The sequence below is a fragment of the Podarcis liolepis genome, assembly GCF_965112155.1.
Source record: "Podarcis liolepis genome assembly, chromosome: 5".
Taxonomy (NCBI): Eukaryota; Metazoa; Chordata; class Lepidosauria; order Squamata; family Lacertidae; genus Podarcis; species Podarcis liolepis.
The window spans coordinates 12,521,249-12,547,787 of NC_139556.1; the positions used below are offsets into that span (position 1 = coordinate 12,521,249).

At 46.7% G+C, this 26,539-nt stretch overlaps 2 protein-coding genes across 2 annotated transcripts in view; one reads left to right on the forward strand and one right to left on the reverse strand.

Moving 5' to 3' along the window:
- The window catches only part of WDFY4 (WDFY family member 4), a 218,664-nt gene extending 204,863 nt beyond the window's left edge, over positions 1-13,801 (reverse strand). Inside the window, exons 1-3 of the mRNA XM_083505395.1 lie at positions 13,651-13,801; positions 8,741-9,006; positions 1,986-2,100 (exon numbers count right to left, since the gene is read on the reverse strand). Of these exons, the coding sequence (XP_083361521.1) occupies positions 1,986-2,100; positions 8,741-8,989 (364 nt within the window). The 5' untranslated portion in view covers positions 8,990-9,006; positions 13,651-13,801. The remainder of the gene's footprint in view (positions 1-1,985; positions 2,101-8,740; positions 9,007-13,650) is intronic.
- Positions 13,802-22,132: 8,331 nt separating this feature from the next.
- Positions 22,133-26,539, forward strand: part of ARHGAP22 (Rho GTPase activating protein 22) — a 40,429-nt gene continuing 36,022 nt past the window's right edge. The window contains exon 1 of the mRNA XM_083505460.1: positions 22,133-22,429. Within this exon, the coding sequence (XP_083361586.1) occupies positions 22,396-22,429 (34 nt within the window). The 5' untranslated portion in view covers positions 22,133-22,395. The remainder of the gene's footprint in view (positions 22,430-26,539) is intronic.

Sequence of the window (26,539 nt, forward strand, 5' to 3'; positions counted from 1 at the left end):
AGGGCTGCTACAGAACATACTCTTCTCATCCCACTCTTTGTGTCTCTGTTACTTCGATTTCTGCCCCATCCTTCAAGTACATAATCAGGGTGGCTTCGCAATAAAGCACCATAAAATATCTAATACCTAAAACAACCTAAAAGCAGCAGCTCTTTAACAGTAGGTCTATAAAAGCCTTTGGTCATAGTTGGCACAGTCCTTTCTCTATGGAAATCTCCTTTCTCCTTTGGCATGGCGAGCCTTAATTGTCCAAGGAAAAGGCACCACCTTCTTCCAGCTGTCACCCACAGTGGTCTGCTCTGTGTATTCTCCCTCGGAGCTGACGTTCCTCCATCTTTATCCCTGCTACTGTCAGTCACCTTTCCCTGGAAGGGCCTCCCCTCCAAATTTCGTTATGAACCAACACTCTGGCATGGGGATAAACAAGTCTCTGGGACGGGAGCCAAGTTTGGGATAAATGAGGTCCCCATTTCACCCAGGAATATTAACTGGGCAGTAGCGTAGCATGGGTTGCTAGCAGTGCCGCAGTGCCAAACAGGCAGTGTAGGCACCAGAGGATGGGTCCCATGCCTTTTAGGGGCCCCGCGACAACAGATCAAAATAATATTGATTTGATCTTGAAATAAAATTACATTCCAGCTTTCTTAGTTGAATATTATCCCACTAGAGGGGGCTCCCCGAGATTTCAACTGCCTACCTAGGGGCCTCCACAGGGTTGCCAGAACCCGGGGCCACATGGAGCAGGGGGTGGGAGGGAGGGGAATGGATGGAGTACACATGCGCATTCAACCGCATCACCCAGGAGATCACAACCGCGGAGATAAGAAACGCAGAGTCGGTCCATTGTCTGGTCACTTCCTGGCCCACATGGAGAAGCTGTTTTCAACAGAGTCCAGTGACAGAAGCACACAGATGTATTGAGGCAGCTCTGGGTGTTGCCATTGTGTACTCCTAACAATTTTGTGCCCCGGACAACTGCCCCTGCAGTTGTGATGGCCTGGGAATTGGACTCGGAAGCTGAACCTGAGGAATCCCAGCCTGCACAGGATTCCCCGCCTCCAGAACCAGCTGAGCAGGGGCTGGGGCTTGAGCCTGAAGGGTCCTCACCTGTGCTGGATCCTCAGGTGCAGGCACCAGCTGAGTCTGCTCTGGCCCCTGAGGTGATGGGGGACCCATTGCCTGCAGGTGCTCCACTCTCAGCCCCGTCAGGGGAAGCTGAGGTTGCCTCTGGGTCTGGTAACCCTCCAGCCTCTCCTGCGCTACAGAGGCTCAGGGCAGAGAGGCAGAGGGAATTAAGTTCCCGCAGGAGGAGTGCTCGCCTCCAGGCCAGGAGAGGCAAGTCACCTGTGGACCGGGGCCGCCGTATGCCTCAGGGCAGATAAAAGCCAGTCAGCCCCAGTCCCAAGTTGCGGGAGCAACATTGTTGGCAGCCTGTTCCTGCCTGAACCCTGTCCTGCTCTTCTGCCAGAGTTCCTGACCTCACCCGACTCCCTGCCTTGGACCCCGCCTCAGCTTTGACGGACAGCCTCCATACCGCACCCTTGACCTCGGACTGGACTCGGACCTCGCTGCACAGTTAACCCTCGGGACCAGCACCGTGGTCCTCTCCATGCTACACCACTGTAACTGGGGCTGCAACTCAGGTAACATGAAGAAGCAACATTCTGAAGACAGAGTTGTTCCGCCTGGCCTTTGGCTTGGAGTCAATTTGATTCCCTCCCCCTCTTTCTTTTTCCTTTCTCCTCCTGTGATGAGGCTGCATTTTAATTTTAATTGTTTTAGTGCTTTAATGTTGTATTTTAATATTGTTCTTAAGTTGTATTCATTCAACTCGTTTTTATTATTGGTTGTTAGCCGCCCTGAGCCCGGCCTTGGCTGGGGAGGGCAGGGTATAAATAACATTTATTATTATTATTATTATTATTATTATTATTACTACTACTACTACTACTACTATTATTATTATTATTATTATTATGGTTCACCTGCAGGCTTCCCATTCAGCTTCTTCTTGATTTCTTTCGCCAGAAGCTTCGACGTCTCGCTTGCTAAAAGGTGGGTGTTTGGAAAGCAGATGTTGCCAGCTGACTGATCCCAGGCCTGAAACATATTTCAAAAATAGTAAGAATGGTGTGTGTGTCCGTTTGGTATTAATTACACTGATTTTGCTTCCCGGGCATTAATTTCCATTGCTGCTATCCTAGCAGTAACATGTAACATAATGTTTATCACCAGCCTCCCAAATCTGCTAGCAGATAATCTTGTGTGCCCTGTTTTGGCAGGCGCTGTCATATTAAGCACCCTATATTGTTTAGTTTTGCCTAGTAGAAAAAAGGGGGTAGGTGTGGGGTGAGCAGGGGTGGGGTCCATTTTTGCTTTGTAAGCAGAGAAGAAGAGAGCTGAGGAGGTGGAGGACTTAGAGCAGAGGAAAATGGCAAGGGAATAAACCAGTAGTGGCGCTTGTGGAGGGACAGACTTGGCAGGATTTAAAGGATGACACATAACAGAGACTGCAAAATAAAATAAAAACAAAAACGTACTTGTATTTGCATCATACCTTTATGGACATTCAGCACAAGATACAACACAATTTATTTTGTACGGTGAACTTATGTTCCCCTGGCCGTGCAATTGTAACGAATAAATCGCATTTCCCCTCTGAATCATGTGGCTGTGAGTCAGAATGACTAAGGTGGCCCTGAAAATTCTATTACTTTCCTTTGGTGGGGAACTGATGGACAGGGGAAGAAGAGAAATGTTAAGACGCCTGGGTATATTTTGAAAGAGACACCCGCCTTCATCAGAATCACATTGCAGGGGAACTTTTTGTTGTATTGGCTAAAATTCCCATGTTGCATGAAAACGAGGGCGTAAGTTAATTTCCCAAACGGAGGCCATTGCAGGGTTTAAAGGGCAGAGCGGGAGCCCACTCAAGAAAAGTCCTGTGACTATGTTTGGAAATCTATCTATATATATGTTGAAAAATAATGCTGCATTTTAATCATGTGAAGCCAGTTGAAAGACTCATGAGACTTGAGAAAATGAGGAGGTTAGAAATCAAAAGTAACATGATATAGGGTAGGGATTACTGTGCCCCCCCATGTGGAATAATGACTCAAGACAACGTGCTATGGGATTAAATTGGCCACAACTTTATTATATTTCAGATGTGGGTAGACCTTGGCTCAGGCATTGGGCGTTTATCCCTCTCCAGTCCCAGCCGGGGATCTAGGGAACATCAGGGTTATCCAGTGTGAGGCGGGGATGGGCCGGCTCTGGAGAACAAATGTTCAAGCAGAGATAGCTCCCCCCGTTATGCCGCCGCCGCAGGGGAGAGCAATGATGACCTCTCGGCGTACAGTCAAAGCCTCCCCTCAGAAACCCCTTTAACGTGGAACCCTGGTATCGCCGCTGCAAAGAGGAAGGGGGCGTGGATCACCGCTGCACACACACACCCCCCCATTCAGGAAGATAGACTAAAGGATTCCGCCCAAGGTCTGATACCGCCAAAGTTGTGACGTTTTGCTACAGGAAAGGCAAAACCTGCCAATGAAGGGGAATTCCTTTCCGGCCCTTCAACAGCGACCTTGACGTAGCAGCGCCCACATACTTGTGAAGAAAAGGTGAACCTGCAAAATAAGACTTAACTGAGGGTGGGCAGGGTGGGAGAAGCTCTGGAGCCAACTGAGGATTCCCAGGTAAGATCCTCCCTCTATTGTGTGGGCAGGTAGTCCCTCCCCTACCTGGCCTGGTCTCCTTGGCAACGCTTCCCCCAGGCAGGATTGGACAACTGACTGAGGTAGGCGGAGACCTCCAGGTATCCCACCTGGGGGAAGGCGAAGCCAAGCTTGTGCTGATGGAGCCGCACAGGGTCCAGGGGCTGCGCGTGCCAATGCAAAGGGCGCCCCCCGTTTAATGTGGGGAGCGGTCATTCTGGTAGGGTCTGCCCTCCTCCTCCACCGCTTCCCTCTCCCAGTTAACCTCCTTCTCTGCAAGCTATTGCACAGACTTTGGAGAGGAAGTCTGTCCTCCTCTCTTCTCCCAATTAACCTCCGTCTCCAAACTTGCTATTTACCACTGAATCAGAGCAAATGTCAATCGGGTTCTCCTCTCTTCTCCCAATTAACCTCCGTCTCCAAACTTGCTATTTACCACTGAATCAGAGCAAATGTCAGTCGGGTTCCCCACAGATTAATGTTTGCTCCAGTTCAGCAGTGAGGAGCAGGTTTTCCTGGAGAAAACAGTGGGGCAAATGGAAAACCGCTTGGACCTGTGCCTGGAGAGCCTGCGATAAGTGAAAAACCACTCAGACCCGTGCTTTATAGAGGTGGGGCAAGTGACATGTGCTGGGAGGAAGCACAGAGAAAGGAAAATAACTGGTCTGGGCTCAAGAAGAGGGAGGGGACAGTGAGGTGGCCTTTGGTTCTTCTCAAGTGAGTCCAAGGAGGCAAGGACAAGAAAGGAGACTGACGTGAGGAGAAACGAGAGGGGAGGGGAGAGTTCCGACTGGAGGATATATTTATTGTTTTTTGAAGTGGAGTGGAGAGATGGATAATTTCAGGGGGAAGCAAGTGTAGTGGGGTCTGCCTCAGAGGCTGAAGAAAATAAAATGTTTGACTGGGAAGTTCCCAATCCCATTTGAAGGTGGAGGGTTCTAATCAGAAGCCCCAGTGATGGGCATAACGAAATCACTGGATATGTCAGTTTGCATTTCTTAGTGCAGAAAGTATTGAGGTGATGTGTAGAGGTCTTTCCTATTCTAATTAACTCAAGAGGGTACTGGAAGCTTCTCTGTGTGAAAGACGCAAGCAGAAGGTTCATGATGTTTGGGTTATTCCTTCAGAGAAGCCGAGTAGAGCTGGCTTAAACAGGTTCTGTTATCTCTTCTGTCAAGATCATGCTTACTATAACGTCCTCCCATCAGATGTCAAGGAAATAAACAACTATCTGACTTTTAGAAGACATCGAAAGGCAACCCTGTTTGGGGAAGTTTTGAATGACTGATGTTTTGATGTATTTTTAATATTTTGTTGGAAGCCACCCAGAGTGGCTGGGGAAACCCAGCCAGATGGGCAGGGGTATAAATTTATATACCTCTCCCTCCCTCCTCTCTCTCTCCCCCTTCCTTTTCTCTCTCTATCTCTCTCTTCCTTATCGCCCTCTCTCCCATCCTTCCTTCCTTCTCTCTCTCTCTGTCTCTCTCTCTGTCCCTTCCTTCTCTCTTTCTCTCTCTCTCGCCCTTCCTTCTCTCTCTCCTTTTCTCCTTTCCTTCTCTCTCTCTCTTTCTCTCATTCAGTCTCTCTCTCTCTCTTCCTTCTCTCTCTCCCTCTCTTTCTTCCTTAATTATTATTATTATTATTAATTATTATTATTATTATTAGGCCAGAAGGAGTCTGGGTTTCACTTTCTCTTTCTATCTCTTTTCCTTGTGTGTATGCTTAGTGTTAATGTTTAGACTTATTATAAATTATTGTAAGTTTAAGTCTGCTGCAACTGGATTTCTTATGGACTGTGCCAATCCTGAATATATTGGATTTGTGACCATGATGCTCATTTGCCTTCAGGACCAGTAAAGCTCTGCTGAATGAAATACAATTGCCTCTGGTCTATTTTTGGGGAATCCTGCAAAGTGTTTAAGTTTTTACTCTGCTAACTATACATCAGAGTTCTACTCCGGATCATATTGAGTAGGATTTCCATGACAGGACATAGGGGGGGGGGGAAATGATGGCGGGGTGGACAGTGCGTTTAGGAAAAATGAAAGAGTTTTCCAAACTAAAATCTGGATTGATGACGGAGCTATACTGATTCACAAAAGGGACTTCTGCTAGCACCATAGTATTTCTGGCTCCCAGAACACAGAGCTTGGGAAAATAAACTGTGTCCGTGTTTCAATCAGAATCATCGATTCAGAGTTGGTAGGGACTCTGAAGACAGTCTTATCCAACTCCCTGCAATGAAGGAATATGCAACTGACTCTTATGGGAATCGAACCTGCAACCTCAGCATTCTCAAAACCACTCTCTAACCAATGGAGCCATCTAGCTGAACAAGTCTGGAAGATTCTGTTCCTGGTGTGAAAAAAGAGGATCCTTGCAATTTGTCCTCCAGTGGCCAACAACTCCCATCTTAAACACAAAGCTTGGGGAATAAATTTTGCATCTCTGCTTCTGTTTCAAGCAAAGCCTTGTAAGGTTGAGCTGCCTTGTGCTGCTGTCCCCACACCCTGCTAATATTCCAGACAGGTAGACCTGCACAGGTGATCTCAGATGTGGATGTTCATGCTAGATATTCCTGTGAACTCTTAAAATGACTCATCCTTGTTTGTTTGTTTTCCCTAAACACCTTAAAGAGTAGCTAATAATATAGTACAGTGGTATCTCGGGTTAAGTACTTAATTGGTTCTGGAGGTCCGTTCTTAACCTGAAACTGTTCTTAACCTAAAGCACCACTTTAGCTAATGGGGCCTCCTGCTGCGGCCGTGCCACCGGAGCACGATTTCTGTTCTTATCCTGAAGCAAAGTACTTAACCTGAAGCACTATTTCTGGGATAGCGGAGTCTGTAACCTGAAGCGTCTGTAACCTGAAGCGTATGTAACCCGAGGTACCACTGTAGTAGTATAAGCATTGGTGGGAGAGGTTAGGTATTGAGATCAGAAGGGAATTAAAAGCCTACATACAGTACAGGGTTGGCCATTGCGTCATTAAAACTGGCTGGTCACAAGAATAGTTCACATGCGTGTACAATTTTGCAACAGCAATACACACACACATTGGTACCTTGGGTTACAGATGCTTCAGGTTACAGACGCTTCAGGTTACAGACTCCGCTAACCCAGAAATAGTACCTCAGGTTAAGAACTTTACCTCAGGATGAGAACAGAAATTGTGCAGCGGCAACAGCAGGAGGCCCCATTAGCTAAAGTGGTGCCTCAGGTTAAGAACAGTTTCAGGTTCAGAACGGACCTCTAGAACAAATTAAGTTCTTAACCCAAGGTACCACTGTATATATAATATTTTTTTATTTATACCCCGCCCTCCCCGGCCAAGACGGGGCTCAGGGCAGCTAACACTGAATATAAATACAGTAAAAAAATAATAATTTAAAAACCCCAGTTGATTAAAATATAAGTTAGAACACAGTTTAAAATGCAGCTTAAAATGCAAAAAGAAATATACAAAAAGAAAACCCACAAGAGGAACACTCCACCTTATGAGAGGTTTCTATCTTAATTTCCAACCAGTGACATATTTCCTCATTTGTTAGACTGTTTTTCATATGAATGACATGCTCTCAGCGGCTGTGGTTAACTTTGTCATGCTTAATTACATCACCAGGGGCCGCTGCTAAGTCGCAGGTTTGGACCCTGAAATCTGGGATTTCCCAACCCTAGTTGTGGGTCTTTCTCTTTCTTTCTTTCTCTCTCACGCAGGCACACACACACACACACACACACACACACACACACACACACACCCAGAGGTGTGGGCTGGACTTCCTGTAGAGTGCAACTGGGGTAGCAAGAATTAACTCTCTCTTCCCAACTGCAGCCTTCAAGAAGATCAAATAGGCTTGAAAAAAAATTATTCTCTTGGCTACAAGAAGATTTCTTTCAAACCTAATTTCAGCAGTGGGGGAAGGGAGAACAACAGCAACGTCCAGACACCAGCGTAAGTCACGGTGACCCATTAAGAGGCCACTCTGCAATACTATAGTGTGTGGATGTAAATCTTCTCTCTGCCACTTAAAAAATTCCCAGATATTCTGCAGATTCTACTTTGTGACATACAGTGGTACCTCGGTTTTCGAACGTACGTAATCTGTTCCGGAAGACCGTTCAGGTTCCGAAACATTCAAAAACCGAAAACTCAGTACGGAAGCCTCAGTAAGGAAAACTCAATACAGAAGCCGCTTGGCATGTTTGACTTCCAAGGCGAGTTCAAAAACTGAAGCATTTACTGAAGCATTCGAAAACCAAAATGTTCGTCAACAGAGACATTCGAAAACCGAGGTACCCAGCAAAACCATTCCTAGATATTCAGTCAAATTCTGTTCGCTCGCCTCTTGAAACCCATTACTGTTGCTGAGAGGGAGTAAAATGGTGGCTGTTGACATTCCAGCGGTTGCAGTTTTGCAGGGCGGGTTGCCACCTTGTCCCCCACATGCACACACTAGAGAAGTTCTTTTGACCATCCTACCCCGTCCCTCGGTCCGTATAGTTAAAGCTATGGTTTCCCCAGTAGTGATGTATGGAAGCGAGAGCTGGACCATAAAGAAGGCTGATTGCCCAAAGAATTGATGCTTTTGAATTATGGTGCTGGAGGAGACTCTTGAAAGTCCCATGGACTGCAAGAAGATCAAACCTCTCCATTCTGAAGGAAATCAGCCCTGAGTGCTCACTGGAAGGACAAATCCTGAAGCTGAGGCTCCAATACTTTGGCCACCTCATGAGAAGAGAAGACTCCCTGGAAAAGACCCTGATGTTGAAAGATAGGGGGCACAAGGAGAAGGGGACGACAGAGGACGAGGTGGTTGGACAGTGTACTTGAAGCTACCAGCATGCGTTTGACCAAACTGCAGGAAGCAGTGGAAGACAGGAGTGCCTGGCGTGCTCTAGTCCATGGGGTCACAAAGAGACGGACACGACTAAACGAATAAACAACAACAACAAGAACCCTGTCCCTCAGTATGATCAAGACCTCGTAACAAAAATATGCAATAGGTAGAGATCCAACCAACCTTCAGAAAGATGGGCAAGAAGGTCAGAAGTTGGCTTTGTAGCTCTGCTGGATTCATCTCCCCATATTCCATGAACTGCTTGCTTAGGGTCTCCCATAGGAAGTAAGGGCACCTGCTCTGATCTTCCTTACTGAGTTCAGCAGGTTCTGCTTTGACTACCATCTCATTGCTGGCTTGGGCTTGGGCATTCTTGTCAGGTGAATCCATCTCCTTCTCCAGCTGTTTTGGGAACTCTAGCTCAGCCTCCATGCTTAGGTCAAAGTGATCTGGGAAGAAAGACCAAAATGTCATTTTTTTGCAGGGTGTCTTACACTAACAGATGAGTTGATGTGCTGAGACAACGGTGCAAAAGGTTTGAGAGCCTTGTAGTGACGGTTCAGAGGTTACGGCAGTGCCATGGAAGCGGCTGGAGCAAAGCTTCTTCCTACATTTTTGTGGTAACATGCAAACCTGACATTTATAGTTCACTGACGCGGTTGTGTCACACACCCCAATGGCACTTCCCCTACCCAGGGCCAGAAGTGACCTCAGGGTTTCTAAATCCATCCTCTCCGAGTTATGAGTTCCTATATTGGCAGAATGGAATGAGAAGAATCACGAGGCTAAGGTAGTGTTGGAACGGGTCCTAAGATTATGTATTAGCAACAGTGCATGGGAGGCAAATCTCCAGGTGAGCAAAGGGTTTGGGACCCCAATTCTGCTGCAAAACGGTGCAAAAAAATTAGAGCAGCAACATTGTTTTCATTTCACTTCTAATATGGCGCTGTGGGTTAAACCACAGAGCCTAGGACTTGCCGATCAGAAGGTCGGCAGTTCGAATCCCCGCGACGGGGTGAGCTCCCGTTGCTCGGTCCCTGCTCCTGCCAACCTAGCAGTTCGAAAGCACGTCAAAGTGCAAGTAGATAAATAGGTACCGCTCCGGCGGGAAGGTAAACGGCATTTCTGTGCGCTGCTCTGGTTCACCAGAAGCAGCTTAGTCATGCTGGCCACATGACCCGGAAGCTGTACTCCAGCTCCCTCGGCCAATAAAGCGAGATGAGCACCACAACCCCAGAGTCGGTCACGACTGGACCTAATGGTCAGGCGTCCCTTTATGTATACCACCTTTCTATATTGCAATACCCAAAGCCATTTACGAGCTGAAGAAACAACAAAATAGACAGCAAAGGTCACACATGTCATAACAATCTGATCCAATACAAAAAAATCACAAACTTTAAAAAAAACAACTTATATTAAATAAAGCATTATTCAACAATCCAAAATAATATAATAGCAAATGGTGAAATTAAATACTAGCAAATATTAATCAGTTGACACTTATTACAATGAAGAATTACTAATCTATAATCAATAAAAATAACAGCAAGTCACAATGCATAAAATACCAGAAAACATACAAAACCACGTAAAAGAGTCAAATTGAGAAACAAGGACACACAACTTATAAAATTATTATTTTCAAATATCCCTGAACGCCTCTTTTTTCTTCCCAGCTCTGTCCTCAAAGTCCTGGTTTGGAAAAGGCTTCTAGGGTAAGGCAGGTGGAAAAAGCCATTGCCTGATGCACAGCAGAAAGTCTCTCTCCCCTTACCAGCTGAAAGAAACAGCATCTGAAATAAATTCCATGCAGCTGCGGCAAATGAAACCAAATTCCACAATGCTTCCCAACTTGGCCCTGACCTTTTGCTGCAAGTAGCACAAACATCTTAGCATTGCTCTAACTAGAATTACCAACAGCCCACTATTCCACAAGCCCTACTATTATTTCTTTATCCAGACAGGTAATTAGAAGATTGGGGAAAGGGGACCCCCCTAAACCATAGAAATTAATAAATGGTAGGATTTTGGTTACTTGGGATGGAAAGGGAGAGATTCCAGCTGCAGAGGAACTCCTAGGCTAGGCTATGCAAAACAACCTGGCCAAGCTAGAGCCATTAAGAGCCACTTACCATATTTTTTGCTCTATAAGACTCACTTTTTCCCTTCTAAAAGGTAAGGGGAAATGTGTGTGCGTCTTATGGAGCGAATGCAGGCTGCGCAGCTATCCCAGAAGCCAGAACAGCAAGAGGCTATCCCAGAAGCCAGATCCCTCTTGCTGTTCTGGCTTCTGAGATTCAGAATATTTTTTTTCTTGTTTTCCTCCTCCAAAAACTAGGTGTGTCTTGTGGTGTGGTGCATCTTATAGTGCGAAAAATATGGTATATAGGGCAATTGAGAGCCATTGGCAATACAAGAGAACTGCCCTCCCCACTTTCCCTGGCGTGTGAACAGAGACTCGGGGGGGGGGGGTTGGAATGTTATCAGGGTAACTGGCAGGTGATAGGAAAATAGTTTTTAGCAAGCTGTTTTGTTAAAGAGGAAGATAGACTGGGATCCATCTTGGGCAGGCTGGCTGAAGGCTGGCTGCTCTGCTGTGGGGTACAAGCCCCTCTTGAAATGACCAAGCTGTAAGATCTGGCCTCCCTCCCTGCAGACAGAAGGTGTAGATAGGTGAAGAAACCACATTTCTTAAAGCTACGGCAGTCTCTGCCATGTCTCAATTCTCAGACCCCGGGTGAGTGCCTGGAATACCATGGGCTCTTGCTACCGCTCAGCAGAGAGAGGGGGGTGGCACCCAACTTTTCTAACAATACAGTTATTCATGTGTTTGCTAGCCCTGAGTTTGCTTTCTTAACTGGTCACAAAGAGGCTATGCAAGGTACATGAGGAACGGCTTTTAGTGCCTAAGAACCAGGAAATGAAACCCATCCAACCGTTTTTAACAGCCCACGGGGGAGCAAAGTGCATTTGATAACTGTATACAATAGGCATAAGGAGAAACAAAACTCTTTTGAGCAAATTCCCCTCTCAACTGGTAGCACCCTTTGTGTCAGCTGCTTCAAAACGTCCAATATGGCTTCTGGAGGAGAGAAGAGAAAACTTTGGTTTCTTTATAAACTTCAGAAGTTTATAAAATTAGGCACGGCACGGGGGAAGGAGATAGAGAAAAGTTTTTCTCTTTTGAGGGAGGGGAAGGGAGGAAACGGACAGAGTATGCAAGTACATTCAACTGCCTAACGGTGTCTTTGTCCCCCAGGAGATAGATAAGAAGAGTCGTTCTGTTGTCTGGAGTGGTCACATCGTATGGAGAAGTGGAGCCCAGTGACAGAATCACACAGCTGTATTGAGGCATAATAATAATAATAATAATAATAATAATAATAATAATAATAATAATAATTTATATTTATATCCCGCCCATCTGGCTGAGTTTCCCCAGCCACTCTGGGCGGCTCCCAATCAAATGTTAAAAACAGTACAGCATTAAATATTAAAAACTTCCCTAGACAGGGCTGCCTTCAGGTGTCTTCTAAATATCAGATAGCTGTTTATTTCCTTGACTTCTGATGGGAGGGTGTTCCACAGGGTGGGTGCCACTACCGAGAAGGCCCTCTGCCTGGTTCCCTGTATCCTCACTTCTTGCAATGAGGGAACCGCCAGAAGGCCCTCGGCGCTGGATCTCACCAGGCAGCACCAGGTGTAGAAATTTTGCATCCCTAGCAATTTTGCACCTGGGGCAACCATCCCTGTGGCTCCCACATGCTACGCCAATTGCCATGCTTAGATTATCTGAGCATGCTTACGAAGGTTCAGGTTGCAAAAGGTGGAAGAAGTGCCATTACTAGTGCTACACCATTGCAAGCCTTGGTTATTTCTGTATAAGTAGTCAGAAAACAAGTCTGGGAGGGGAGACTATAATCTGGCCAAGTTCCTCCCTGCAACACACAAAACCCAGTGATTTACAACCAGGGTAAGCTGAGAAGTCAATCATTTTTTGTGCCGGTCTAACCACTACCAGTCCACCTTAATGGGCTCTTTCATAGTACATCACTTTGGGTGGTATTCAACTAAACCAACCCTAATCAATGAAACTTAAAGGTAAAGGTAAAGGGACCCCTGACCATTAGGTCCAGTCGTGACTGACTCTGGGGTTGTGGCACTCATCTTGCTTTATTGGCCGAGGGAGCCGGCGTACAGTCATGTGGCCAGCATGACTAAGCTGCTTCTGGCAACCAGAGCAGCGCACGGAAACGGCGTTTACCTTCCCGCTGGAACGGTACCTATTTATCTACTTGCACTTTGACGTGCTTTCGAACTGCTAGGTTGGCAGGAGCTGGGACCGAGCAATGGGAGCTCACCCCGTCATGGGGATTTGAACCGCCGACCTTCTGATAAGCAAGTCCTAGGCTCTGTGGTTTAACCCACAGCACCACCTGCGTCCCCAATGAAACTTAGCCATGTCCATTAATTTAAGTGGGTCTACACTGAGCAAAACCTAACTGAATACCACCCTTTGCCTCTAGAAAAAGCTTGCAGAGCTTTCAAAAAGCCCTGCAGAGAAATGGATAGCTCTGGCTAAGAGACACCCCTTTGTTGACTTTGACCCTCCCGAGCTCAGGAAATTCCCTGTGCTCCTTTCAGCCTCCTGCCTTTTGGAAAAAGAGATAAAATATCTGCAAATTCCCAGTGTCAGATTGGGGAGCCCTATGACTCCCCATGTTAAGGGGAAATCTCGGTGCTACCAGCACAGACAGAAAGTACAGCAGAAAAGAATCAAGAAAGGGGAGAAAAGGTTAATAATTAGCAAATCAGGATATGCGTGTATGGGAAGCGTGGAGCAGATATAAAATTCTCAGGTGTACTTCAGCCCAGTCATCCTACCTGTCTGCCTTCTGTCTCCTCTTTCGGCTTCTATGATTGGTAGTAGCGCCCTGTGTCTGCCTTTGGCCACCCTCTTGCCACGCTGCCACAACCCGAACTCTCACATACGTACTTTCTGTTCTCCGGGACGGCAGGTTGACAGAAGGCACCAGCCAGCAATGATCTGAAAGGGGAACTAGAGAGAGGGCAGGGCCGTTTGAACATACCTGGGCTGGTGTTTCGCTGGAGCGGACAGTGCCTCTAGCCGAAGACAACAGCAGCATGTTCTGAGCTGCCGATCGTCTTAGAGCTCTCTCTCTCTCTCTCCTATCACTTTCTACTGAGATTCACTTGACTAGGCAGTTGTGTGCTTATTTCCTGGCAAAAGCAGAAGTGGAGCAAAGGAGAGCCGACCACAAGCTCTGTTGGAGCGAAAATGCACGGCAAGGGCAGGGGCTGCTTGTCTGGTGGCGCTGGGGGGGGGGGGGACTTGGCATGTGGGAGTTTGGTGAAGCACCTGGCAAGAGATGCTGCTCTCAGTTGAGAAGGCCTTGCTTCGAAAGCTGCTTCTGCTAAGAACTCATTTACCTAAAACTTTCTGAGCCTCTGCCCACCCACCCATTTCCACAGGTTGACGTTTTGTGCGCACGCCATGGTCAGGGCCGGATTTAGGTCTGATGAGGCCCTAAGCTACTGAAGGTGATGGAGCCCTTTACAGGTCCGGCTGTCTTTTGTCAACAACAAATTGTCACTGTTTTCTTGTGTTGAATATATGCTATATGGTAATTTCTGGACCTAATAGGTATCTAAAGCCATTTGTACATGTTGTCATGCAACCAGTCCGTGCAGAATGTAGGCACCCTATAAAGTGGTACCTCGGGTTACAGACGCTTCAGGTTACAGACTCCGCAAACCCAGAAATATTACCTCGGGTTAAGAACTTTGCTTCAGGATGAGAACAGAAATCGTGCTCTGGCGGTGCGGCGGCAGCAGGAGGCCCCATTAGCTAAAGTGGTGCTTCAGGTTAAGAACAGTTTCAGGTTAAGAACGGACCTCCGGAACGAATTAAGTACTTAACCCGAGGTACCACTGTATATAGAAATGAGCAAACCAGTGATATTTTAGGGAGCAGGCTAGCAGGCGGGGCCCATGACTTACACCATAGACGCCTACACAACACAAAACACTGTTGCTGTATGTAGGTTTTATTTTATTTGTTTGTCATCTTATATTTTGGAAATGTACATCCAGGTTTTTTCCCCTGTAATTTTTTTGGGGGCCCCCAAGAGAGTGGGGTCCTAAGATAAAGCTTGTTTAGCTTATACATAAATCCGGCGCTGGCCACGGGGTATGTGCAATGCTGCGGGTTAAGGTGAGCATACCATGCGGCACGCATGCACTGCTGCTGCATTTTGGGGGGGGCTGCCCCCTTCTTTTTTATATACAGTGGAACCTCATGTTACGTACCGTCCTCCTTGCGAACGCTTCAGGTTACAAGATCCGCTAACCCGGAAGTAGATGCTCCCAGTTGCGAACTTTGCCCCAGGATGCGAGCGGAAGTCACGCAGCGGGAGGCGCCATTAGCGAAAGCTTAAAAATGGACCTTCAGAACAAATTAAGTTCATAACCGGAGGTACCACTGTATAAATTTTTAATAAAATTTTCTGTTATACAATTTAAAATACTCATTTTAACATCCTTAAAATATCAGTGACTTCCCTTCTTCTCCTTCCGTGGTTCATTTTACATATCATAGATTCCTGCAAAAACTAAACCATCCAATATTCCATTAATACATCCATCAAACCTTATTTACACTGCTGAATTTATCTTAATGCTGCCAACGTTTTCAGGTGTACACAATTTCCCCATATACATTCAATAAACATTTCCCAATCTTCTCTAAACGTATGTTCTTCTTAAAGGCACCTAATGCACCTGGGCAGGCCTCATTTTGTCAACATCTTTTTTAAAATGTGGCACCGAGAACTGGACGCAATATTCTAGATGCAGCCAGAGTAGTCTAGAATATGGTGGAACCATTACTCCTCATGATCTAGACACTATTCTTCTGCTGATGCAGCCTTAAGATTGTGCTTGCATTTCATTTCATTTCATTTTGGCAGCCAAGCTGCACTGCTGGCTTATTTATTTATGTTGCAACAGCAGTATACAAATTTAATCAATAAAATAAAATAATAAACAAACAATCATTTCTAGGGTTTACGAGGCAAGCCCACCAGGTCCAATGAGCCCCAGCTGCCACTGCTCTCAAGTAACCTGATTCTAATCTGTATTAAGCCTTATATCTAAGCTTTCCACGTTGGTGACACGCTTTTTAGATGCGCATCATTTTGCAACACAGTCATTCAGTTTTACTAGCAAACCAGAGGTTAAACTGACCCCTTTCCAGCCCCGGGAGGAGCGCAGGGAGCCTTCATGCAACACACCTAAACACTGCAGCCGACACACCAACATGTCGCGACACACAGTTTGGAAAGCTCTGCCTTGGGTGTTAGTACTGCTGTAAACAAAAATTGCCCTTTTCCCTTATGGGGTATCCAAGAGCCCATATAGAGTCCTTACATAGGTTCCCTATTGGTAGGAGAGAATAACAGAGGCCAACCAGAGAATATTGAGAAGCAAAGCAGCTAGTAAGCTTGATCTTTATTGATCTGTTGCAACAGGGTGCTCCCCTCACTCGCAGGAGAGAGGAGGAACCCAGAAAAATGGTGCGCAAGGCCTTATAAAGACTTTTGAAATTGCCACCCTGTAGATCAAGACCACCCCCAGAAACATCATACATACATCACAGAAGGGGTGTAACCTAAGACCACCCCTCAGATACATCATACCTACATCACAAAAAAGGCGGTCTAAAACAGAAAATTTGAATATTGTTTTTCTCCTGTCCTTGTTTATCTCCTGTCTGGCAGGTTACTTGATTGGATTGCCTGGGGAGCCTAGCCATTCTTTTGTAGTGATAAATACTTAGTTCCTGGGCCAGGTCACAGGCTCACACCCTATTCAAACACAGACATACCCTTAAGACAGGATTTGTGAATGAAAAGACAATGGGGAGGCTTTTCCAGTTTGACCTTGCAGAGAAAACATTTGCTCAGTTTAGGAATCCAAATGGCTTCAGTTCGGTCTTCCTGTGCTGATCTATGTATGTGCTTGGTTGGTACACTTATGAACATTACCATAGATCTAAGACCATAAAATTCCTATCACAGTACCAAAATCATTTCACACACACTCATTTGCTGTGGCCCAGGCAAAGCCCTGGCCTGATGAACCAGCAGTGTCTTCCCCATTCATGCAGCCCTATAACAACAGATGTCCCCTTGCTGTTGCCCCAGTATGAATGGGTGGACTTAGCACTTGCTATTTTAAGAATGTGTGGTCATAGAAACTCAATCTTGTTTCACTTGTTCTCATTGATGCAGAAGGTAGGCTTGGGGCTATGAAGATTGCCACCTGGAAATTAGACCCTGGTTCATTTATCTTGCCTGACAAAAGCCTGTTCAGTCTTTTTCTCCCAGTGCAACTGGGAGGAACTGGTATGCTCCAGCACCCCCCCCCCAAAAAAAGGCTAGCTGGAGTGGTCAGGGGTAGGGGGGGATGGAGACCAAGCTCTCTGAGACCACTTTTTGGTGTGTATATCAAATGGAACTAAAATATTGGTCGCTCCGTTCTGTTACAGTGGAATCATGCAAATCTGCCTGCGTCTGGAGGTGGGAGGCTGTGGGAGCATGTGTACTCACTGAAGCATTATGCGCAATGGTAAATACTGGTGTGGAGGCTATTTACAGTTCTAAGGATTTCCCCCTCTGCAATCTGGTGAATATTTTACCTATGAATAGCCAGAGCAATGAAGAGTCAAAGGGTTAGAGCAACCCACAACCTGCCCTTGTGTGTTCTTCAGATGTTGTTAGACTCCAGCTCCCATCAGCAATGACCGTTGGCCACATTTGCTGGGGCTGATGGCAGACAGAGCCCTACAAGATCAGGAGTTAAATAGCCCTCCTAACAGAAGCCCGTGGGAACACCTTCTGAGACAATGAAAGCAAATCCAAACCCCTCCGAGATAAGAAAACATCAAATGTGATCAATTGTGCTTTTAAGTCACCCCCTGGTTCTGAATGGGGTAACTGTGCCCCTGAAAGACCAGGTGCGCAGCCTGGGAGTCATTCTAGACACACAGCTGTCCATGGAGGTGCAGGTCAATTCTGTGTCCAGGGCAGCTGTCTACCAGCTCCACCTGGTCCGCAAGCTGAGACCCTACCTGCCCGCAGACTGTTCACAAGAGTAGTGCATGCTCTAGTTATCTCCTGCTTGGACTACTGCAATGCGCTCTACGTGGGGCTTTGAAGGTGACCCAGAAACTACAAGTAAACCAGAATGCAGCAGCTAGACTGGTGACTGGGATGGCCGCCAGGACCATATAACTCCGGTCCTAAAAGACCTACACTAGCTCCCGGTACGCTTCCAAGCAGAATTCAGAGTGTTGGTTCTCACCTTTAAAGCCCTAAATGGCCCCCATCATTCAGCCCGGACATTGAAGTCCAGCTCTGAGGGCCTTCTGGTGGTTCCCTCCCTGTGAGAAGTGAGGTTACAGGGAACCAGGCAGAGGGCCCGCCCTGTGGAACGCCCTCCCAACAACTACCTGATGTGTAGAAGACATCTGAAGGCAGCCCTGTTTACAGAAGTTTTTAATGACTGATGCTTTAATGTATTTTTAATCTCTTGTTGGAAGCCACCCAGTGTTGTTGTTGTTGTTGTTGTTGTTGTTGTTGTTGTTGTTGTTAGGTTATTATTAGCACCTGTGTGGGAGAACCGCCGACACCACCCTGAATCCAGCACTGTGTTTAGAAAGGAGTGAAAGGTTATGAAGAACTTTTGCAACTCAAAAAAAGAAAGAGGAATCTGTCTCCAGCTTTAAAGAGCATTCATTCATCTTTTCTGAGGCAATAATGACATCATGTGGCCACATGGATTCATTACAAATAAACTTTTTTTCTGGAAATTCAGGAGGAGCAAGCGAAGTACCCTCAAACTCAGGTGTACATGCAGAAAAAGGCCAAGGGGCAGCTGATTTTCCTAAGACAAATGAGAGTCACTTTCTCTATTGCACTTTTACTCTGCTTTTGGCAAAGTCCTCCTTCAAAAGGCTCAGAGCAGGTTGAATGCCCCCCCCCCTTCTTGCACTGTATCCAGTCCAACTTAGGATGACTTTGAGTAGGAAACCCCTTTGTCATGTAGGGCAAGTAGTTTGATCTCGGAATCTGTCAGTAAAGCTTGTCGTTGATGAGGATCCAAACATAGCGATCTGCTCATTGCTGGAGACCAATTGGCTGTTAAGGACAACGCTATAGGATCCGCCCTCAGGGGCGCGGATTTACAAAAAATATTGGGGGGGCCCGGGAAAGCTCATGAATAATAAATAAGCTCATGAATATGCAGATAAAGTGGCGCCGCCTCCTCGTGAGCGAATAGGAGAGAGCGTGCTGCGCCTATTAATCAGCTCCGAAGGAAATTGGGTGGAGCTTTTGCTCGGGAGGGAGGGCAGGAGGCATGCAGCCTGACCCTGTGCATTTTGGGCTGGGGGAGGGGTGGCGGTGGCGCTCTGCTGGAGGAGCGCCCGAGATTATTGGGGGGGCAGAGCCCCCCCAATCGAATTTTTGAGGGGGCTCGGGCCCCCTCAGGCCCCATGGAGTCGGCGCCTATGCCCGCCCTGTGGAACGCCCTCCCACCAGATGTCAAAGAGAAAAATAACTACCTAACTTTGAGAAGACATCTGAAGGCAGCCCTGTTTAGGGAAGCCTTTAATGTTTAATAGGTTATTGTGTTTTAGTGTTTTGTTGGAAGCCGCCCAGAGTGGTTGGGGAAACCCAGCCAGATGGGCGGGGTATAAATAATAAATTATTATTATTATTATTATTATTATTATTATTATTATTATTATTATTATTATATTATTATTATTATTATTAGCTCAAAAGATGCTTGGCGAAGGAGAAATCAGATTCTGTGTGCATTTAAAGCCGTATCTCTCAAATTCTGCTTTCCAAAACAAGGAGCAAACCTAAACACAGCTATTCTTCAAAACTTGCACTTATGCAAGTTTCGCAATGCGGTGATCAAACCTGATGATGTCTATAAGAATGAATATACATGGTGACGGCCACTGCAAGAAGCCTCCTGGCCCAAAGATGGAAAGCACAAGATATACCAACCATCCAGGAGTGACAGGTGAAGATGACAGAATTTGCAGAACTTGCCAAAATGTCAGGGAGGATCCGGGACCAGGCCTATAGTAGCCATCAACTTTGTGGCCTTTGCCTTCTTTCTAGAGAGCCTCCTCCTTTCTATGCATGGGAAGGCAACAGGGTTAAGTATAGTACAGTGGACCCTCCGGATACACCCAAAAAGTACATAAATAGAAGCGTGTTTCTGTGCAAAGCCAGAAGTATACATTTCCGGGTTTGCCATGGCCATAACCTGAAGATTACTTATCCAGAGGGATATGTAAGTAGAGGTACGACTGTAATTTAAGTCACTGAAATTGTATGCGTTAATATGTGTTTAAATTTGATTGATCCATAACTGATTTCTAGAGAGTTCTCTAGTAGTTCTCATGTGCTTGGCTAACATTGGTCAGATGGTGTCAGGGACTGGGCAGATGAAGAGGAGTGGTGGAGACCACCTCCCCAGGGGTCTTCCAGAGAGGAGGAAGGGGCAGAGAGTATAGACCTCCAGGAGGGGTTTGGCAGAGGGCACACTCCAGAGAAAGATGAAGGCAAAAGTTGGGAGATAATGGGAGAGGAGGTGGAGGACTTTGATAGCATTCAACAGGCAGAGCCTAAGCAGCAGTTGAAAGAGACACTGTCACTTGAGAGCCTCCCAGAACCTGTACCTTCCCCCCAAACCAGGTGTTCGCTGAGGATAGCAGAGAAGAAAGCTCAAAGTCAAGTGGTCCTGACCAGCCGCCATCAGAAGCAGGAGGAGTCTGATGAATAGGGAAGTAACAGAGAAGAGGGTGGAGCTTCACAGAGCAACGTTAGTTACTGAACAGTGCTTCATGGAGGTGTCTTGATAAAAACAGAATGGAAAAGCTCGCTGTGTCCCTGCCTCTCTGCTTTTCTGGGCAATTGACCAGATGTTGCCAACAGCACCCTCACACATGGGAGGTATCTAGTTTAGGAGAGACTCAATTTCATGTGAAGCAAGATGACTGTGTTTTAGGATCCACTGTGAATACTGCTAAGTTGAATGGAGTGCTGGAGTGCTTCTTCTCTGCTTGAAAGAGGACCACGCTGCAGGAGAAGGTAAAAGTGGACATCTCTCATAGGAGCTACAGAAGGCTGAGTGCTGAGCTCTGGAAAGACAGGGTAATACAGCTGTTTGGAAGTTAGAAGAAGAGACTTTAGGCCCATGCTTCAATAAGCATGTGACTGTAAACATTACGTTTTAATTAGTAATCTGTAACTCTAAGTTTCCACAAGTAAAGTTTTCGAATGTTAAAGTCTGGACATTGGTTTAATTTCCAAAGAAGGGTGTTGTTGTTGTTGCTGCTGCTGCTGTTGTTGTTTAGTCGTTTAGTCGTGTCCGACTCTTTGTGACCCCATGGACCAGAGCACGCCAGGCACTCCTGTCTTCCACTGCCTCCCACAGTTTGGTCAAACTCATGCTGGTAGCTTCAAGAACACTGTCCAACCATCTCGTCCTCTGTCGTCCCCTTCTCCTTGTGCCCTCCATCTTTCCCAGCATCAGGGTCTTTTCCAAGGAGTCTTCTCTTCTCATGAGGGGCCAAAGTATTGGAGTCTCAGCTTCAGGATCTGTCCTTCCAGTGAGCACTCAGGGCTGACTTCCTTAAGAATGGATAGGTTTGATCTTCTTGCAGTCCATGGGACTCTCAAGAGTCTCCTCCAGCACCAGAATTCAAAAGCATCAATTCTTTGGCGATCAGCCTTCTTTATGTTCCAGCTCTCACTTCCATACATCACTACTGGGGAAACCATAGCTTTAACTATACGGACCTTTGTTGGCAAGGTGATGTCTCTGCTTTTTAAGATGCTGTCTAGGTTTGTCATTGCTTTTCTCCCAAGAAGCAGGTATCTTTTAATTTCGCGGCTGCTGTCACCATCTGCAGTGACCATGGAGCCCAAGAAAGTAAAATCTCTCACTGCCTCCATTTCTTCCCCTTCTATTTGCCAGGAGGTGATGGGACCAGTAGCCATGATCTTCTTTTTTTAATGTTGAGCTTCAAACCATATTTTGCGCTCTCCTCTTTCACCCTCATTAAAAGGTTCTTTAATTCCTCCTCACTTTCAGCCATCAAGGTTGTGTCATCTGCATATCTGAGGGTATCTGTCATATATATATGATTTGAGCTTCTTAGCCGTGATTTTGCTACCCTTACTTCAACAAACAGTCCCACGCCATATGTACAGTATATGATCATTATTGTAATAACTGCTTATTTCTGCCTCCATGCACAGCTTACCTAGGTCTACACTGCCTGGCTGCACATTCTTTTTCCAAGCTTGGAGAAATTTGTTTCTGATGCTTGCCAAATTATAGACTGTGTGTTTGGTAGAAGCAAGGAAGAAGGTGGGGCTGGAGCATTCAAGTCCTTGCCCAGCCAATTAGATGAAGGACAGAGCCAGAGGAGGCCAGGCCTTTTGTATCTGTGCTCCTCGTGATTTATTGGCACTAATTACCAAGGCACTTAATGGCTGGTTCTGGATGGGAATTAATTCTGGCCTGGTGGATAAATAATGCACGATGGTTTATTTAGCTAAATGCAAGGCAGCAGAGAAGAGGCTGGTGCAGGCAGGAGGTTGCTGCAGACAAACAGGACAAGAGATGCTGTGATGAGGGGATTCATCTGAGTACCAGTAAGAGGGGGAAGAGGAGGGCAGGATGATGAAGACAAGGAGCAAATTGTACTTGCAATCAGGAGGGCTATGTTGAGTCCCAAGATAAAGCAAGCCAGGAGAGGTGAGTACGGCTCGGATCTAATATTATCTCCGAAGGTAGGCCATAACAACCTTGCTTTCAAGTGTCGTGAGATCAAAACAGGAAACTTTTCGGGCTCCTCGTATCGCCAATACAAATTGTGATATTGAACGCTATCAATGCGGCCACGGCATAATTATCTCGCTGCTCCAAAATTGTTTCTTGAGTTCTGAGAGGCAGGTAGGGGTGTATTCATCCAAGGTAGAGATGTATCTTGTTTTGCTGATGCTTTAGAGAAGGAAACTTGTGTGTGTGTTGCACAGCAGAAGAGGATCTTGTCCATTTTCAAGTGCAAGGCTTGTATTCTGGAACTGGGAGCAAGTGGGGTTTGCCTTGCTGCATTGTAACTTTTATCTGCTCAGTTGTGCTTGTAAAGTTCCCTAGTAATATATACTGTGTTCTCTTTTCAACATAATAGCATTTAAAGTATGGGTGGACATGTTGCAAAAATGTTTGTAGAAATGAATGGATTGTGTCCCTTGTAAGGGGCATGCTGAAAAATTGGCGGTGAACAAGCACCACAGATCTGCGCATAGTGGTCTGGGCTCCCAATGTCTTATGATTTCTCTCAAAGAGCTGTGAGGGGAGGGGAAACTTAGCTCAGGACCAAGGTGTGGACCCTCACATCTCAATATCCCAGCATGGCCAATGGCCAGGGATGATGGGAATTGTAGTTTGTCAACATTTGGACACCCACCCCTGCTATATCCCTTATGAAACATTCATTGTGATCTATTTAAACAAAACACAGGAAATAAAGCCTGCCTGCTCTGGAAGAAGCCCTTGACAGAACAGAAACCTAGATTTGCCAGCTACGTGAGTACAGGAATTCGGTCGGCTTGTTACCACAGAGCTCTTAGCTCTCCGCATCTTGATGAAACAGGCAGATTTAGAGGCTCCATTAGCGAAATATATTGTCAGGGGGATACATTCTGCAGCCTTGGACTGTTGCTGATGCAGTTCTGCACTCGGCATTGATTCTGCAGTTCATGCCTGAGTTATTTGTGCCATTTCCAGGCCAGCATTAATCCCCGCTATGCCTCTTTTCACCTGTCAAAATAAGGTAGCACAGGCAGTTTTCCATAGCCTGAGCAATGGAAAGTCAATCTGTGCAGAAAGAAATGCAGGGTAACCTCCCCACATGCCTCCATACCTTGGCTTGGGCTATTTAGTCATTCTGTAAACTTATAGTCTGCCCCTCAACATAAACTTCAGCTCACTTTTAATTTAGAAACGTGCTGCTGATACTATCATAGCTTGACAGATGTGGGTGCTTTTCCTAGGGTGTTCTATGGCGTTGTCAACTCTGTCATTTTCAGTACAGTGGTACCTTGGGTTACAGACGCTTCAGGTTACAAACGCTTCAGGTTACAGACTCCGCTAACCCAGAAATAGTACCTCAGGTTAAGAACTTTGCTTCAGGGTGAGAACAGAAATCGTGCGGCGACAGCGGGAGGCCCCATTAGCTAAAGTGGTACCTCAGGTTAAGAACAGTTTCAGGTTAAGAATGGACCTCCAGAATGAATTAAAGTCTTAACCTGAGGTACCACTGTATTTAAAACACTCAACCATGGGTAGGCAAACTAAGGCCTGGGAGCTGGTGTCGGCCCAATCGCCTTCTCAATCCAGCCCACAGATGGTCCAGGAACCAGCGTGTTTTTACATGAGTAGAATGTGCCCTTTTATTTAAACTGCATCTCTGGGTTATTTGTGGGGCATAGGAATTCGTTCATCCCCCCAAAAAATATATATATATATAGTCCGGCCCCCCACAAGGTCTGAGGGACAGTGGACCGGCCCCCTGCTGAAAAAGTTTGCTGAGCCCTGCGAGTCAAGGCCAATTGGCCCAATACTGAGTTCTTCTCAGAAGAACAACCCAGCTGATTGGCTGGGCTACTTATTTTCTGGGACTTTTATGGGTGCTTCATCGCTAGCCCCAAATATTGCAGAGTGTGTACACATTTAATATCTCAGTCAGGCCTGAACTAGGTGCGGCATGAAGTCATGTGCATATTCAACCCCTGACTTCCTTTTTTAAAAAACCAAAAGCTGCAGCAGGAGACTTGGAAGCTATGGGTGCCATCTGTTCCATTCCCCTCACTCTGCACAAAAGCCTAGGAAGAAAAACTGTCTGTGTTTGTATCTCTTTTCTGCTTCTTACGCCCTCGTAACACCACACTTAACAGCCCCTGCTAGCCAGAGAACTTTAATGCCTTGCGCGTGAACTTTGTGGGGAAAGCTGATATAATAACTGTCAGGGAACTGCCATTGGAGCCAGGGGAAGAGGGAGGGCTCCAGAGGGATTCCGGAGAGCGTCCCGGGAGGGAGAGAAGCAGCACATCTTCTGGGGAAGGAAATCAGCGTAACACCAGTGGAGAAGGGGGGCAGATGGGGGAATCGGCGAGGTGGCTCCAAGACTCTTCGCCGGGAACCAGTAGGGAGAGCACGGGTCCTCCGATGCCCACACCCTCCCTGCGCAGAAGCCTTCTGCGCAGGGAGGCTAGGAGGAGACTAGGCGTCAAAGAGCTTCTTTGCTGGAAGAAGTTCAAGAAACGCCCACTAACAGATTCTGCCAGCGATTGAGACAGCCACGGGCGCGTGGCTGTCCAGACAGAAAGGGTTCATTCAGGCAACCAGCCAAGAGTGGTGTTGATTTACACACAAGCAACCCCTAGAACCATTACAATAACATCCAGCTTCCCCAATGCATGCGGTAAGAATTATTTATGTTTCCACAAGACGGCTGCTGTTGAACATTCCTTCCCTGAATGAGAACGGCCTTGGACCTGAATGGTCTGGCCACAGGAAGCATTTGCACGCTGAAATCACGGGGCCTTCAAGGCTTCAACAACCCCAAACTTCAAACAGCATCCTTTTTTGGCCAGAAAAAGGCCCACGGGGTCATGCAGGGCTGTCAAAAACAGCCTGGGGTTGTGGAAGCATGAGAGCTTCCATGATCTTTGGCTGCCTTCAAATGCTTCAGTTACTGTGCTGGGGCAAGGGGAAAATCTCTCCCCTACCTGGGCGTGCTGGCAACCCCACCACCACCAGTGCCAGGGAAGGCGGGGTGCCTTTGGGGCACTGCCTTGGGAGTTTCTGATGCCCAGGGCAGCTGCTTCACCTCACCCCATGGTCTGGGACCCTCTTGCCCCAAGGTATCCCTGCAATATGGTGTTCCCTTCTGTTATGTACTGAAGTTCTCACCCTGGGCCAGCAGGGGGATACTTTAGATAGTTCAGGTCCACATATGCAAATAAGGGATTGAAACTGACGTTCAGTGATTGGATAGTTACAGAAAGTTGTTACAGTTACGTTGTACTGGAGCTCTATATAAGCAGGCTGGCTGAACCCTTCAGTTCAGTTCTGTTCTGGCCTGTGAATAAACAAGAGCTGTTTGAAGAATCGCTGTGTAGTCTGATATGTTCACCCACAACTTAACACTAAGCAACAGCAGGCTTTGCCGGAAGTCACTGTGCAAACCATTGGGAATTACTGTATATACTCGAGTATAAGCCTACTTTTTCAGCACATTTTTTATGCTGAAAAAGCCCCCCTCGGCTTATACTTGAGTGAGGGTCCTTTTGGGCTGCTGCTCCTTCCTCCTCTGCCGCCTTTGCCGCTGTTGGTGGTGGTGGCGGCGGAGGAACGAGCAGCCCAAAAACAGCCCTTTTAGGCTGTTCCTTCCTCCTCCACCACCTTTGTCGCTGTCGGCGGCAGAGGAATGAGCAGCTCAAAAGCAGCTCTTTCGGGCTGCTTGTTCCTCCTCCGCCGCTGCCTCCACCAGCCTCTGCTTCTCGGCAGCACCCTAGGTAGGCAGGGGGACAGGAGGGGCTGGGGGGAGAGAGAGAAGCCCCCTCTGCCGTGTGTGCATGCGTGCGCACACACACGCACCCCGGCCCACCAGGAGGTTTGTGGTGTGGTGAACCAGCTTATACTCAAGTCAATAAGTTTTCCCAGTTTTTTGTGGTAAAAGTACCATATTTTTCGCTCCATAAGGTGCACCTGACCATAAAGCGCACCTGACCATAAGGCGCACCTAGTTTTTAGAGGGGGAATTCGAGAAAAACAAGGCTCTGCTCAGCGCTTCCTTTC